The sequence below is a fragment of the Rattus rattus genome, chromosome 11 (assembly GCF_011064425.1).
Source record: "Rattus rattus isolate New Zealand chromosome 11, Rrattus_CSIRO_v1, whole genome shotgun sequence".
Classification (NCBI taxonomy): domain Eukaryota; kingdom Metazoa; phylum Chordata; class Mammalia; order Rodentia; family Muridae; genus Rattus; species Rattus rattus.
Genome location: NC_046164.1, coordinates 29,762,655 through 29,779,146, shown reverse-complemented (window position 1 = coordinate 29,779,146; position 16,492 = coordinate 29,762,655). Strand labels below are relative to the sequence as shown.

The following is a 16,492-nucleotide window of genomic DNA, read 5'->3' as shown; positions in this document are numbered from 1 at the left end:
TCTTAAGGTCTTCAGCTGTCCTGAGAAGATTCCAAGATGGGGTTTCAGTTGTGTGTCATCATCAGTAAGGGGCAGGTGCCAGCATCTTCTACAGAACAAGCAGAGCTCAGTGACGAGCAGAGGTCTCAGTTGCTCCATCCATGAGAGTCACACGATCATGTAAAAGAATCATGTGGCTTAAGAATGCACGGGGGCTCCTTGGTGGAAACTCCTTTAGGGAGCTCCTTTAATACCTCCTGTTTTACTGATGCTTTTTCTAGCTACAAACCAATTCAGAGTAGAAGAAAACCTCCGAGCACAAACCAAGTGTGAAGTTACCTGCAATCGCTCCACATGACTCAACTACGGAACAAGGAGAAGGACTATAGTGACCCAACCCAGCTCTGGGTCAGGGTCTGAAGGGCAGCGAGACTTGGGTCTGTGTGCGGGTCAGGGTCTGAGGGGCAGCGAGACTCGGGTCTGTGTGTGTTTAAAAAACCAACTGAGAGAGCTATGAAGACCAGCTGTAGGGAATGGGGTTGGGGGAGAGAAGAACTCTTGCATATCCAGAAATTAATAAAACACTTGGAAAATAAATGTAGATTTAATAATAAACATCATGGTCAGGCTGTTTATTAAGGAGGCAACCACATATTACAAGTGCAGCTATAGAAATGTTTGCAAATCAAACTTCATGTGCTCTAAGGACCATGCATCATCTGTCAAAGCTGGACATCTGTACAGTGAGTTACGTCGATCTGAACATACACAGTCTAGATCATCCTAGAGTTGTACAAATATCTGGGGACACATATGTATTTAATTTTCTTTGCTTTCAAAAAAATTTTTATATCTATATATAAAAGTGATGTTCTGAGATAATTTAAAAAAGTATCTGACAATTATGAATGGTCCCCAGTTTTACAAAATGTGATTTCCAGGGTATGAAAACTGAGAAAAGTCAACTCTTCAGAGAGTTTTGTACAAACAAGTTTTGTAGAAAAATGATTCAGCAAATGCTTGAGTTAAGAATATTTATATTTTTCCAATTCTTTACACTTTTATTAACACACTTACAAAAAATAACATCCAAACACTGAGAAAATTAAATAACTTTGGAAGCAGAGGTCATAGTTTCTGCTGACATACAAGTGACAATTCTGGGCTGTTGGCACAAAATAATCAACATTTATGACCCTACTACTATATATCAAACATAAGTTAAAATCATAGGCACTAGTTCATCAAATCCACATTTCTTCTGTACGACTAACCACAGTAAATCCTTAGATTTTCCCAAACAGAAAAACTGGCAATACACAAAGGCTTTCTAGTAAAAAGGCAATTTTTCTCTTTAGGAAACTAAAAGCCAATAATAATCTGTGGTAGTGCAGCAGCAGCTGAAATAATATCACCAAACTCAGATCCAAAATACATTTTTAAACAAGTGATGAAATAGTTTAATTAAAAAAAAATAGATATTTGTTCTGATGCAGCCATTTAAAAACAATGTTAAATAACCTGAATGTTCCTTTTGAAACTGATTATCTAACTTAAAAATGTAATAGATGGTTCATTGAAGGTTCTTTTAAATTATTAGATTGCAGCATTTATTATTTCCAACCGTCACACTGAACAGAGACCTGCTTGCTGTGTGCACGTGCGGCTCTGCAGAGACCGCGGCTGCTGTCTGGCTCTTACGAGACACAGCACGCCAAAGCACGCGCTCCGTCTTTCTGGAAGAAACAGCTGTTCTCAGTCCAGCATTATGGATGACGGGACACCCTCCTTCCCTCACATTCCTTCAATGTCTTCCGCTCTACACTACAGGTCCCGCACTCGTGCTGTCTGCGCTCCATGTCTCCCTGCTGGGCCAGCGTCAGCCATGGCAGACGGGGTCTCTGTTATCATCAACTCGATGCTTTCCTGAGCAGGAAACTTCCCTTCCCTTCCTCTCTGTATTTCTACTTGCACTTTATAGAACATCCTCTACTTACAGGAAACGAGTTCAAATACCCCGCCTTTATGTGACCCAACTGCCAATATTTAAAACTGTATTAAGTATTTAAAAAACAGACCTCATTATAAAAAATGAGAAGTCAGCTCGAGTTATAGTTTGTTAATAATCTGAAAAACCAAACAGCTAATTCCAAGGGTTATATACACACATATGCCATTTAGAGAGCAAGTATTTAGCAAAGTAGAGCTGGATGCTTTGTAACCAAACAATGAAAACGCTGATGTAAGGCAGAATCTAAGTTAAAGGGACAGGGTTTTAAAAAGGTACTTCATACAGTCATTCAGTTTGGAGTGGACTGACTACCACATAACAGACCGCGCTGCCGCTTACGAGCAGCAGTACAGCTGCCATCACAGAGATGTTTACAGTTAGTGCATAGATTTCCCTCCTCTTGGATATGGTTCTACTCCAGGCTCTGAGTTCTGAGGTGTTGCTTTGTCAAGGACAAAGACACGTAACTGTTCTTTGACATCATAGAAACCTGGTGTGGAAACAGCTCTTTCAGCTCTGTGACAGACAGAAACCAGCATGTGAGTAAGTTGGCTTCAACAGCAAAGGCCATCTGTCCTGAGCCAGGAACTGTAAAGTTAGAAAGAGTGAGCCCTTCTGACATCAAGAACAGGTACACAGAAGTCTGAGGTGTCGGTGGGGCGGTGGCGTGCACTGCGACACCATCTGCACGTGGCTATGTGAGCTATGTTTAAAACCTAAGAGCCTTTTCCCACAGAGTCTGCAAAGTAATGAATAAAACCTTCCTAAACACAGGTAGTAGCACGTTTTAAGTCTTTAGCTCAGGTCTGTCCTTTCTCTCTCCCAATCTTTATAATTTACTGTATCCTGAAGGACTAAGAAAACAATCTAATTAGTCAGAATATTAGTTCTTGTTAACACAGTATTTATTGATACTATTTGTACAGTAAAGTAGGTTGAACGTGAGGTTTTGGATAGCCTAAGTTCACCATCTTCCCATGTACACAGGCTCTCTCTTTACAAATGGGCATTCTCTTTGGCATCCAGTAGGTATTTGCCCAGATATTGGCCTCTGTCAAATAATAAAATGAACCGTGCTTCAAGTGAACAAAACTAGGCGACCCCATGGAGAGTGACTGCATGACTACCAAACACATCTGATGTCACGTGGCATTAAAGTGCTGCTTCCTCGTCTCCGTCACTTGTGCTATTAAGACAGAGAGGCTGGGAGTGTGCAAACCCAAGAGTCTCACTGAAGAGTCTGCATATAAAAGTTGGTTTCAGCTTGGTGAAGGGGTGTCCATGAAGCTGTGGACGTCTGTATCCTTGTCTCTGCTGGTCAGTAACAGCCGTCTTTCCAACTGTCATCTTTCATGCTACCATAGGTTTTAGGAGCTGGCAATGATCTGAAATCAAAGAATTTTGTGACCTTTTATGTCTGTACAGACTGTATGATTTGTTACAGGTCTTCATTATTCTTCAGGTGGTACAGTGTCCCACAGTGTCCCATGAGGGTTATTTTAGGGAATTACTAAGCTCTGAACATTTCCTTGCTTGACAAGTTTACAACTTTCCAATGCCACTCCACACAAGATGAGTCCTGTAACCCATTTCTGTAATTGTGCTTGTGGAGTTAGAACAAGAGGAAAACAAAGGTCCGAACACACAGCCAGCCAATCTATTGCTCTGTAGGGCGAGAGGATGAGTGTGACAGTGCAGGCCCAGTGTCCCCACCACAGACCGGCATGCAGTGTGGGGCACTGGGTAAAGAAAATGTTTGAAGACAGACAAACTTGTAACTGACGCTCTTACTAGTTCTCTGTCCCCAGGGAAATTGCTTTATTTCACTAAACTTCAACACACTCCTCTGAAAAGTAGAGTTCTTACTGCTGTGACAATGAGACACACTAAGAAGTGCACGGCACACAAAGCCACCGTGTTCCCTACCAAGTCTGGAAATGTGAAACAGCGTATGAAGATGTACAGGCATACACGGTTTAAGTACAAGATTGGGACTTCTCTTTTTAAGAAAAGAAAGTTTAGTTATAGCTGACATCTAAACTTCCTGATAGTGCAAATCCCCTTCCTGAAGGGTAGAGATCATGTAGGTATGGTTCACAACCTCCTTGGGATCAGAATTATTTTGAGATTAAACAACAAAATGGGCCCAGAATGTCTGGAGTAGAAGGTGGAGCTCTACAATTCTGAGTTGCACGAGTTTAAACAGCAAGGGAGCAGCAAGTACTTTCTTAATCCCCTGGTGCTTATCTTTATTGTTGTTCTCAAAATGAACAACCATCACAACCAATTCAAGTGTCTTTAATCACTCTGTCCAGAAGCTTCCGGAGCTGCTTCATCGTGCTAGGCATCTGAGCAAACCTGAACTAAGGTTGTATGATATCCAAATGAAGACTTTTTCAGAACAAGGAGGTAATGCTTTGCTTAAACTGTGCTAATGTGGTGGGACCCACCCTAGCTCTCCACACTCACAACTGAATGCAGACAGGACTGACACAGGCTGCTCCCTTTCACAGACTCACTGTGCTAAGGACAACATTTACGCTTACCTTCGAACAGGCTGCACAAGCTTGCTGCGAGGCACTGGTATGCCCCCCGCAGAAGGGGCGCTAGGCCGGGGCAGGCCACTCCTCATTGCAGCTGTCCCTGCAGGTCTGGTTAGAGTGGCGCTGTTGATATTGCTGGAAGGGTTTGCTGGGGCTGTGTTCTGCACCACGGGAGGCCCAGGTGAGGAGGTGGTTTGTGTGAACTGTGTAGTTTCTTGGCTACCAGAACCAGAGCCATGGTTACTAAACGCTTTCACTGGTTGCCGAAGAGCCAATGGAGATGGTGCTGCAGGGGAGCGGAACTTGCCTGGAGAAGGTACTGTATGCAGAACAGCAAAGGAAAACCAGTGTTTTCTGAGGGAACCAAGTACAGCGAAACTAGTGTTCCATTACCCATGATGACTGAGCATTAGAATATCTATATTATGAGCCTCAAATAAAGGACCTGTCTGGGCTAATAGAAAAAAGGTTACCTTAGAGGGTGACAAACTGTCTTCGAAGAAGTACATTAATCAGGGTAACCTGGATACCCCAAGAATAAGGGGGTAGGGCACAGCACAGGGACCAGCAAGATGGCTCAGTGGTAAAAGATGCATGCTACATATTCTTAGAAATCCAAGTTCAATCCAAGAAACCAACATAGAGGAAGGACTTGACAGTGTCCTATGACCTCCATGTATGCTGTGGCACACAAACGATCCCCACTATACCATTGCTTCCATGTGCATATGCGCATATAACACAGTAACAAGTAACTTCAGTCACCACAGGATTACGTCTCACTGTAGTAACTAAGAGAGGACACTCGAGAACATTCTAAAGGTAGAAGTGAGGGTTGTATATCCATGTGCATAAAAACCCAATGACTAGAGTCTTAAAGCCACATAGCATAGTGCAACTACAAGTCAGGAACTAACAGTTACTACTATTTTAAAAGTCGGCCCGAGAGGCACTGAGATAATTCAGTACAAAGTAGTGCTTGCTACATACATGTGACAACCTGAACTAATCCCTGAAATCCATGGCAAAAGGAGACAATTCCTGAACGTGTTCTGACACACTTGTGTGCAATCCAGGAACATATCAAAAGGTCTAGGAAGTCATAGAATGCCACGTCTACTAAGAAAATGTGTCTATATTAAAACAGATGCCAGACATAGAAATAATGTACAGTCTGCACTGCTTTCTAAGTGAAGACAAGACTCAAATACATTCTATTATTGTAATAGGTCCTTTGAGATAAAGTTTAGATCTCTTGGGGTGCATGCTTACCCTTTTCTGCTTCATGTTTGAAAATGTCTCCTCTGAAAGGGTTTTCATTTCCTCAGAAAGCCAAGGGTAGCAATGCACAACTCAAACGTTAACGCACTTATCAAACACAGAAGCTTGGGATAAGGCAGAGTAGAGGGTGTGTGTGGACCAGAGGCAGAAAACTAACAATGTTCTTAAACAACTCCCTTAGTTTAGTCGAAAGAAAGCTTGAGGCCCAGATGTGGTCATTCTAAACTATTCTGTTTTCTGCACTTCTGTCAGCCCATCTGTACAACAGAATACAGTAAGGTCTACTGTAGTAATGGGAGGAGAGGAAAGAGTAGGCGAATTCTGATGATCAACCTCACTGGATTGCCGTGCTTACGGCAGTGAAGCAGACTGCTTGTGTGTTTGTGAGAGTGTTTCCACAGAGATCAAACAAGGCAGAGAGACAGGTCTGAATGGAAGTGTCACAAACTCACGATGGCAGTTGGGGATGTAAGCTGCTCTTCTTGCTCTGCCACCCCCCACTCCCCAACACTGACTGGAAGTTCCAAGATGAAGAACCAGAGAAGCCAGCCTGAAAGAAAGCTTGAGTAGGGCTGAGAAGAGATTAGCCTGCTGCTGCTAGACTCCTATAAGACTGGACGGCTCATGAAACGTTTTAAAAAGTACTTAACCATTGAATACAGTGATTTCTACAAGAGGACGCTTGGAATGTTGGGTCTAAGAGTCTGATATGAAATGAACCAGTTCTGAAGCCTTGGGGCTTTTGTTGTTGTTCTGAACACACACTGTCAACTGTATATCAGAGAGTGTATCAGAGATTATCTCAGGCAGACCAAACTCAGCTTGATGGGCAGAGAAGACAAAATCAGAAATCTTAACGATACTTTGCTTTAGAGGAGAGAGCTGCTTAGAAGATCCTCAGAACTCAGCTTGGGGTCTGGTGGAATCTTCGGCTAAGCATTGGGTTGAGTGTTTATCTAGATTGAGACTCTGTGCGTGTGGACAAAGTGGGCAGCACTGTAAACTCAACAGCAGGCAGAGCTCACACACACTGCTGTTCCTCTGAGTTTCAACCAGGTATGGGAGTCCTTGCCAAATCTAGGAGATGTCAAAGCAGCCTGGAGATACTCTAAAAGAATCAAGCCTTAACCAGGGGGCAGGGAGGGAATGACGCCCATTTGGGACGGGACACCTAGCCCTAGGAAAAAAGATACTGCAAATCTGCTCTGAGAAAGCTTATAGAATAAACTTCTGAATAGTGGTCCACAAGCTGTTCATGTGGGTGAATACACTGTTTGTGAATAAGGTTACATTAGAGCACACTCACTCATTTACACACTATCTATGGCTGTTATAGTATGTGGTTGAGAAGTTAGAATACTAAGACCATGTGGCCACAAACCAAAAGTAGTTATCATCTGGTCTTTGAGAAAATAACAGATCTCTACTATAAAGGCTTAAACTGATTTGTAAGAAATACGAGTACTTAACACAATAAACTCCAACAGTATTTAAAAGAAGATTAACAATATCACAGAACAATGTAAACTTCCACACTGTCGGCCTCCAGCACATAATCAGGAAACACATAGGAACAAGGAAACAGTAACGAAGGCCAGGAAGCACTTAGGTCAAGAGAAGCTGTGATGCCTGAACTAGCAGGAGAGGACTTCACGTGTACTCTCACACAGGCTCAAAGATACACACAGTTTAAATGGAATGAGGAGGGGCTGGGATTTAGCTCAGTGGTAGAGCGCTTACCTAGGAAGCGAGGCCCTGGGTTCGGTCCCCAGCTCCGAAAAAAAACCAAAAAAAAAAAAAAAAAAAAAAATGAAATGAGGAGAGAAATATGTTTCTGGAAAAGCACACAGAGCTTTTGAAAGATAAAAGATAAAATGCTAAACTGTTAGGAGTTAATAGCAGCAGCTTAGATGCTGAAGAACAGCCTTAACACTGAGAATGATTCAACCCGAAGCCCGAGAGCAGTAAGAAGCTCCTAAAGGCCTCCATGAACCGTGAGCCAGTAATAATAGCTTTTACCATATGTTCCTGAGTCCCAGAACTGGGGAGGGACTGTATGGCCGAACAAGGCCATTGGATAAAACCCTAAGCTCATTCACAGAGCTGGTGTGAAGGAGGAGAGGCTAAGCCTGACTATCTGCGTCTGATCCCTGGAGCCCACGGTTAACGGTGGGAACGGCTCCTCAAAGTCATCTCTCCTCCACACTCATGCTGGCACATGCATGCATACTTTCGCATACATAAAAGAAAGACAACTTAAGTGAAAAACCCAACCAACCAAAAAAAAAAGTAGAACAAAACAAAACAACCCCACACCTCCCTAAGGAGGGAAAAACAGGAAAACACAGGAGTCCTACACCAAAATGGTATAATCACATTTCTGAGAATCAACAAAGAACTTTCCCCTTTTATTCTCCTCTCATCCTAACTAGTTTCCCTTCCACAACTCTCTTACATGGATGCACTCCCTGTCGTTTCTCAGTAGAAAAGCACTCTGTGTTCAATTCTGCAGCACACATCTAAAGTTGGAAAATAGATTAGCCTGGCCCGAGTAAGGATAACATGCAAAGTCTCGAATTGTTCCATATTTTCTTTGCAGCAATAATAAAATGAAACTCTTTAAAAGAAAAAAAAAAACAGGCTTCTAAGGGATAATAAAAAATAAAATACTATATTTATAAAACAAAACTAATACATTGGACAACATAAATAGAAGAGAAAGAACCTAAGAGAGGGCACAAGAATCAGACCTACTCGTTCACATGCTCAGGAAGCCCATTGAAAACACTAACCTGGGGTGGGAGAGGAGATAGCAAGGGGTCGGGATTGTGTGCACAGGGAGCAGGGGTAGAGACGGGAGAGAGGTCTGGGAAGGTGAATGAATGGACATGGGGTTGGGCATCTCTGTGTGTCAGGATCATCAGGGATGAGTCAGTGCTGGACTGTACACTGCTGGAGACTGAAGCCACCATGAAGTCTCGTTCCAGGGGCGCTGGGCATGTGCTTTATCACTGAGCTTGGTTTGAGACACTATCTCGCTGTATTTTCAGGCTGGCCTTGAACTCACATCCTTTTGCCTCCACCGTTTGAGTGTTGGGGTTACAGGTATGTAACATGCAGCTAACCTAATATAGAGAAGGGGTATATATAATGACAACATCCACAACACCACACACACACACACACACACACACACACCACACACACACACACACACACACCACACACACACACGCGTGTGCAGAGACACAGCAATTAACAGCACTTGGCTGCTCTTCCAGAGCTCCTGAATTTAACCCAGCAATGTGGCAGCTCACAGTTCCGTGTCCTCTTCCGGTATGCAGTCAGAGATGCAGATGAGGCACTTACGCACATAAATAAATACATCTTTTTAAAAAAGCTAGGACTTACTCATGAGGGAGAATATGTGATATCTGTCTTATCAGTCTGGTGGTGGCCATGCCTTTAATCTCAGCACTCAGGAGGCAGAGGCAGGTGGATTTCTCTGAGTTCAAAGCCAGCCTGGTATATGGAGCTAGTCTATGATAGTCAAGACTATATAGAGAATCCCTGTCTCACAAAACCAAAAACCAACAACAATAACAACAACAGGATATAATATTTTGCAATCATATTAACCACATCTTATTTAAAAAAACAAAAACAAATTAAACATCAAAATTTCTCTTTCCTTACGTTTTCCTTACTCACCAGGGGAGACCTTTTTCCTCTCTGCCTCTGTTCTGTCCCACTTTTTGAGGCATCTGTTTACTCTCAGGACAGCTAGTCTACCCTACGTCACTGCTTCTCTCACGTCTTTGTCCCCGACCTACCAATACACTCAATGTTTGGAACCAATCTCGTCTAGTGTTAGTGCCAACCGTCATCTATTTCCTCAGCACTCAGTCCTTACAAAAGCTACCACTGTTAGCACAAATCTTCCAAATGGAGTCACTTGAACATTAAAACTTAACTTCAATCAGTGTATAATTCAAGGGTTTCGTCTTATGCCAAAGATAAGTAAATCCAAAGACCAACGCTTGAGGGAAAAGCATTAGCAGATAGGATGTGTGACATTTATGGTACCCATCTGTCCAATTTTCATTAATCTAAAGCAATAATCTTTGCTTTTAGATTAGTAGAGAGAAATTGATAAATTATGTCAACCTTTCAGGACAATTCAATACATACCTCAGAAGAAATAGGTTTCTCCTGCTATTATCCATACAAGGAAATTAATCTGCATTATTTTAGGAAGGAAAATGTAACTTGAAATGTGCCCCAGCATCCCTGACTCAGATCCGGAAGTACGAGATCTATGGGTACCACGTGCTCAAGTTCGAACTCAGGAAGAGGCTGTAATTACCTCTGTTTGTAGATGGAGCTGGAAGCACCTGTTTGGCTTTGAGGGGAGTACGAGGCAAACTTTTCAGCCTTTGAGAAGCTGCTGAAAAACAAGGAAGTGTAATATTTGCTGGGAAGTACAAGGTAAAGGCTACACCTTCTGTAAACCTAAATACTTAGAGATTTAAAAGTTACCAAGGAATAGAAGCCATGAGGCAGAGCATTGGAACTCTAGAAGCGCAGGAGTGTTCAAGTGATGCTCCGTGCATTAATTTGCAAAAGAAAAGGGGCAGAAATCTTAGTGCCACTGCATATTTTTAGAACTAGGGTTTTTTTTGTTTTTTTGTTTTTTTTGTAGATTAAAAAAACCCTCTAATATGTCAATTGGCTGGAGTATCAAAGAGAAAACAAGCCACCAGCAAACATGCTATAGGTGCAAAGAATGAAAGCATAAGGATCAACATGGTGAACACAGCACACGGAATAGAAAATACTATAGAAATAAAATAGAAAACACACAATACTCATTCAATGCAAGAAAGGAAAAACACCACACATTTTGGCAAAGCAATTATTGGTAGATGAATTACTCCAAAATCAAACAGTAATTTCTCAAAAAGGAGAAGAAAACTCAGAAAACTCAGAACCAGGTAAATCCTATCATAACCTGGCATCTTTATTGTGTTACCTTGCTGTAAAATCCAACTAATTCATATTCTGGTGTGTGTGTGTGTGTGTGTGTGTGTGTGTGTGTGTGTGTGTGTGTGTGTGTGTGTGTGTGTGTGTGAGGGATGGAGTGTGTGTGTGTGTGTGGATGGAGACCAGCTAGGACGCCTGCTTTGTAATGTGATCAACAAGGACTGCTAAGATCACCCTCAAACTTCTGGTCTATTAACTATACTGAAACTTCCAAAACTGGGACGGAAGACAGCTCAGAGCTGCTCAGGGTGAAACAGTGCCAACTACTGTAATTCAAAGTTACCCTGTCCCATTCCAGTCACCTAGTTAAGTACCTCTAAACTGCCATTCCGCTGGTCACAGTACACGCTCCACACTTTAACACATTATGTTCTGAAGAATAAAATAGAAGCAACAAAAGCTCCAAGTTCTAGACCTACAAGACCATCTAAGGAGGGCATAAAAACTGATCATCGGAGGATAAAGGGATATCAGAGACAAAGGCTGAAATCCCATTATGTCTATCAAAGCCAAAGCACTCCTATGTCCTCCTTGAGATAACCAACTTTTAAAACAGAAAATGTTTTTAAATTAGAAGAAAAATTTCTAATTTTCTAGCACTTCAAACCTTATTATAGCAACATAGTGTTTGATGCTAATATAATTCACGCATGGTCAGGCAAACAAGCAAAGACTTCTCCAGACTTGGAGGAAAAAAGTCTGTTACTTTATACCTATAACCACAAAATTATAGGATACTATCATTAAATGCTATTCGGCTATTTGTTCAAATGTCCGTCCATCTGTCCATCCATCCATCTATCCATCCATCCCATGTATTCTGGGTAAAATAAACTCAATAGCCCACTAGGAACTTTTCTTCTTCTAATGAAATACTTAGAAAAGGGGAGAATGAAAATAAAGTAGCAAAATCCATAGGTTTCCAGATAGTAATGGCTGCTAGGCAGGAAAGTAAGTAGGACAGAAGGAAGAGGAGACCAGAGTGGCATTATACACAGGGTAATCCATAAAGATTCCCTGAAGATGACATATGCTCACAGATCAAATGGAGAGGAGCCATGTGGGGCTCTGGAGAAGGCATTCCACATAGAGGAAGAAACAATAGAAGAGAACGCTGAGATTGGGAATGCCAAGTTTTGAATAACAGACAGAGGTACTCTCAGGTATAAATGACAAGAGAAAAGCAAACGATCATATGTTGACAAACTATAAGGCATTTTTAATAAATATTATTCTGAATTAGTATGTGCACAAGCACATAAGGTGTGCCATGGTGTATATATGTCCAAGGACAATTTACAGGAGTCATTTTTCTCTTTTCATCATGAACTCAGGTCATCAAGGCCTCCATGCTCAACCTGCTGCCTCTCCTCTGCTTCCATAGCATCTCTGGCTTATGGTATAGGCTGTCTCACATATAAATCCTTGGCTATGGTATAGACTGTCTCACATATAAATCCTTGGCTATGGTATAGGCTGTCTCACATATAAATCCTTGGCTATGGTATAGACTGTCTCACATATAAATCCTTGGTTATGGTATAGACTGTCTCACATATAAATCCTTGGCTATGGTATAGACTGTCTCACATATAAATCCTTGGCTATGGTATAGTTATCACATATAAATCCTTGACTGTCTCATATAATAGACTGTCCTTAAACTCTGGCTAATCCTTGGTATGGTATAGGTGTCTCACATAAACTCTTGATAAATCCTTGACTATGGTATAGACTCTCACATATAAATCCTTGGTTATGGTATAGAAATCTGTCTGGTATAGACTGTCACATATAAATCCTTGGTATGGTATAGACTGTCTCACATATAAATCCTTTATGGTATAGACTATGTACATATAAATCCTTATAGACTGTCTATATAAATATCTCACATATAAATCCTTGGCTATGGTATAGGCTGCTGGTATAGACTGTCTCACATATAAATCCTTGGTTATGGTATAGACTGTCTCACATATAAATCCTTGGTTATGGTATAGACTGTCTCACATATAAATCCTTGGTTATGGTATAGACTGTCTCACATATAAATCCTTGGTTATGGTATAGACTGTCTCACATATAAATCCTTGGTTATGGTATAGACTGTCTCACATATAAATCCTTGGTTATGGTATAGACTGTCTCACATATAAATCCTTGGTTATGGTATAGTCTCACATATAAATCCTTGGCTATGGTATAGACTGTCTCACATATAAATCCTTGGCTATGGTATAGGCTGTCTCACATATAAATCCTTGGTTATGGTATAGACTGTCTCACAGATAAATCCTTGGTTATGGTATAGACTGTCTCACATATAAATCCTTGGTTATGGTATAGACTGTCTCACATATAAATCCTTGGTTATGGTATAGACTGTCTCACATATAAATCCTTGGTTATGGTATAGACTGTCTCACATATAAATCCTTGGCTATGGTATAGACTGTCTCACATATAAATCCTTGGTTATGGTATAGACTGTCTCACATATAAATCCTTGGCTATGGTATAGACTGTCTCACATATAAATCCTTGGCTATGGTATAGACTGTCTCACATATAAATCCTTGGCTATGGTATAGACTGTCTCACATATAAATCCTTGGCTATGGTATAGACTGTCTCACATATAAATCCTTGGCTATGGTATAGACTGTCTCACATATAAATCCTTGGTTATGGTATAGACTGTCTCACATATAAATCCTTGGCTATGGTATAGACTGTCTCACATATAAATCTTGTATGGTATAGTCTCACAGATAAATCCTTGGCTATGGTATAGACTGTCTCACATATAAATCCTTGGTTATGGTATATCCTTGGTTATGGTATAGACTGTCTCACATATAAATCCTTGGCTATGGTATAGACTGTCTCACATATAAATCCTTGGTTATGGTATAGACTGTCTCACATATAAATCCTTGGCTATGGTATAGACTGTCTCACATATAAATCCTTGGCTATGGTATAGACTGTCTCACATATAAATCCTTGGCTATGGTATAGGCTGTCTCACATATAAATCCTTGGCTATGGTATAGACTGTCTCACATATAAATCCTTGGTTGTGGTATAGACTGTCTCACATATAAATCCTTGGTTGTGGTATAGACTGTCTCACATATAAATCCTTGGCTATGGTATAGACTGTCTCACATATAAATCCTTGGTTATGGTATAGACTGTCTCACATATAAATCCTTGGTTGTGGTATAGTCTCACATATAAATCCCCAGTGCTAGGATTATCTCATAACTCAATCATTTCTACCAAATAATTAGCACACAAGTGACTGACAAATGTACAAAATGTAGAGATTTAAATGTATATATTTATTTTTTAAATAAATTATATCCTTTTCAGTCAAAGTTTTACAAAACTTTAGCCAAAATAAGTGGCTCTTAAACTTGCATATGTTTATAAAAATGTCAATTGAGACACTTAAAACAATAAGAGTATGGGTCTCCACTCTAAAATGTAGTTAATGCTACTGGTAAAGGCCCCAAATCAAGTCATTTATAAAATTCTCTTGATTAAGATAAGGGATCCAATATTACTTATTAAATTGACAGTCCTTAAATATTTTACTAGTCTTAGATTAGCCAATTATATAATTATTGCATGTAATATAGTTTAACTAATGCTTTAAAGTAATGCAAAACTGGAGAATAACCATTAGTGCATTGGTAGTAGGTGACACCTCAAGGAAATCCCTTCCTTGTGAACCTCAGAAGACCAGCCACACAAAAGTTATCAAGTGCCCTGGATCCTTCCAGAGCAGAGCAGAGCATGGTATTGGTCCTCCACAGCTCCTCTCTGGGTCATAATCTGTGTCCTAGGTAAAACTACTCCTGTTCTGCGCGAATTGTCTAGGGTTCACTTTAGCCCACACCCCAACAGAGCCATCTGGGAGTGTTTTCCAAGAGGCCTATGCACGCTCATTAGGCGAGAAGAGGTCTTCAGATAGTAGCAGGGGTGCTGGGAGAGGGAGCAGTTTGGTCTTAGTTGTGTGAGCCTGCATAATGTACTTGATTACATGCATATCTGCTCTCTACAAAATAAATGTGTATTTGTGAAGCTCCCATGCTATAACACATGTAAACATACCCCAGGCATTATAAAACAGTAAGGAGACTTCAGATATAAAAAACCACTACGGAGTCTTGAGGGCTTCACCTATTCTTTTTCTCACTGACCAGCTGGTGATAACCTGTATTTTTCTGAAAACTAAACTTAAATCCATACTCTAATGATGTTAGAACGTAAGCCATTGTTTCTTAAAGAAATTCTACCTTTGATTAAAGTCCTCTTCCTTTAGTTGTGAAAAACAAAAACAAAAAACCAAACCTGTTCTGGTTTCTTAAATGCTCTGGTTTTCTTAAACTTTTTAAGTTACTCATATTTTACAAGTATGAAAGTTGAAAATATTATCAGCACTGCCATAATCCTCATATTTGAATGCCAGCATCCACAATAATGCAGCCATAGCAAGTAAGCGAATAAGACAGTGACTGGCATAGTGACAAGGCTAAGAAGTGGCCCATGGGTGGGAATCAGCAGCCTGGCACAGTTAGCTTCATGCAGACCAGCAGATGAGACCAAAGCGTTACCATTCACAGCTGAAGAAGGAATTACTTAAGACAAAACGAACGTTAGACCAGTAACCAAAGTTCTTAAAGCAATATATCAATTCACTGTATAAGATACATAAAAACTGCTATTATATCTTTCTATATACTGTTCTATCTACTTTGATAGCATATATCAAAGTAAAAAAGTATAAAAACTTTGTTTTAAAGAATTTTCTACATAAAGCATTATTACATATATATTTTATCTATCAAAAACATTTAAAACTTCAAGAAAATAGGTAACTCTGATCTATTAACATATAACAAAAATCTAAATTTTTATACAGTATACTTAAAATTAAGTTTTAAGCTTGTCAATATTCTGGATTTTCTATTTTTCAAATACATTTGTGCAGTGCTTGTGTGGACATTTTAAATTATAAGTAAGTGTTACTGTAGCCGTGAATGTAAGAAAGAACAAGTATATATCCAATTTTAAAAAAGGTGATGGTCCAAGTCTTCTGCCTGTACTATTTTTATCAAATGCTGAAATGCAACTTTGTAAAACTGCACATATATTTTCCACGTGCTAAACTAGTAACTGGAAAACTATGTTTTTCCTATTCATTTAATTATCAATAATAGTATGACTGTATAATGACAATCCTGCTAGAGAAAGCAGATAATTATCGCAGGGTTTAATATATTTTCTGTCGACATTTAGTGTATTACTCCAGTCCTAAGCTCCCAATCTGTTTGTCCTTTTGTTGCCATGAAGCTGCAGAACTAGTTTTACACAGGAGGCTATTTGGAGATTTATCATGTAGAATTTTGAAAAATCCCAACCTTATTAATTCAAACTAAATACAATCCCGTCCTAGAAGGCCAGTGCCAAGGCAGTCTCAGCTCTGTGAGGAGCAGCTATAACAGCATGGCTCTAGTGCCTGTGAGGATTACAACTGAAAACCGTACTTCACCTCCACTAACACTGCAGGCTTTTAGCGGCATCAGTGACGTATCTGAGGGAGAAGCCCCCAGAAACAGGA

General features: G+C 40.3%; 1 protein-coding gene across 3 annotated transcripts in view; it reads right to left on the bottom strand.

The window, feature by feature from the left end:
- Positions 1–567: 567 nt before the first annotated feature.
- Positions 568–16,492, bottom strand: part of Slain2 (SLAIN motif family member 2) — a 58,739-nt gene continuing 42,814 nt past the window's right edge. The window contains exons 7-9 of one of the 3 annotated variants that reach the window (XM_032917075.1): positions 10,181–10,261; positions 4,537–4,852; positions 568–3,375 (exon numbers count right to left, since the gene is read on the bottom strand). In XM_032917075.1, the coding sequence (XP_032772966.1) occupies positions 3,309–3,375; positions 4,537–4,852; positions 10,181–10,261 (464 nt within the window). In that variant the 3' untranslated portion in view covers positions 568–3,308. The remainder of the gene's footprint in view (positions 3,376–4,536; positions 4,853–10,180; positions 10,262–16,492) is intronic. The other 2 variants (XM_032917076.1, XM_032917077.1) reach the window with 2 other exon arrangements.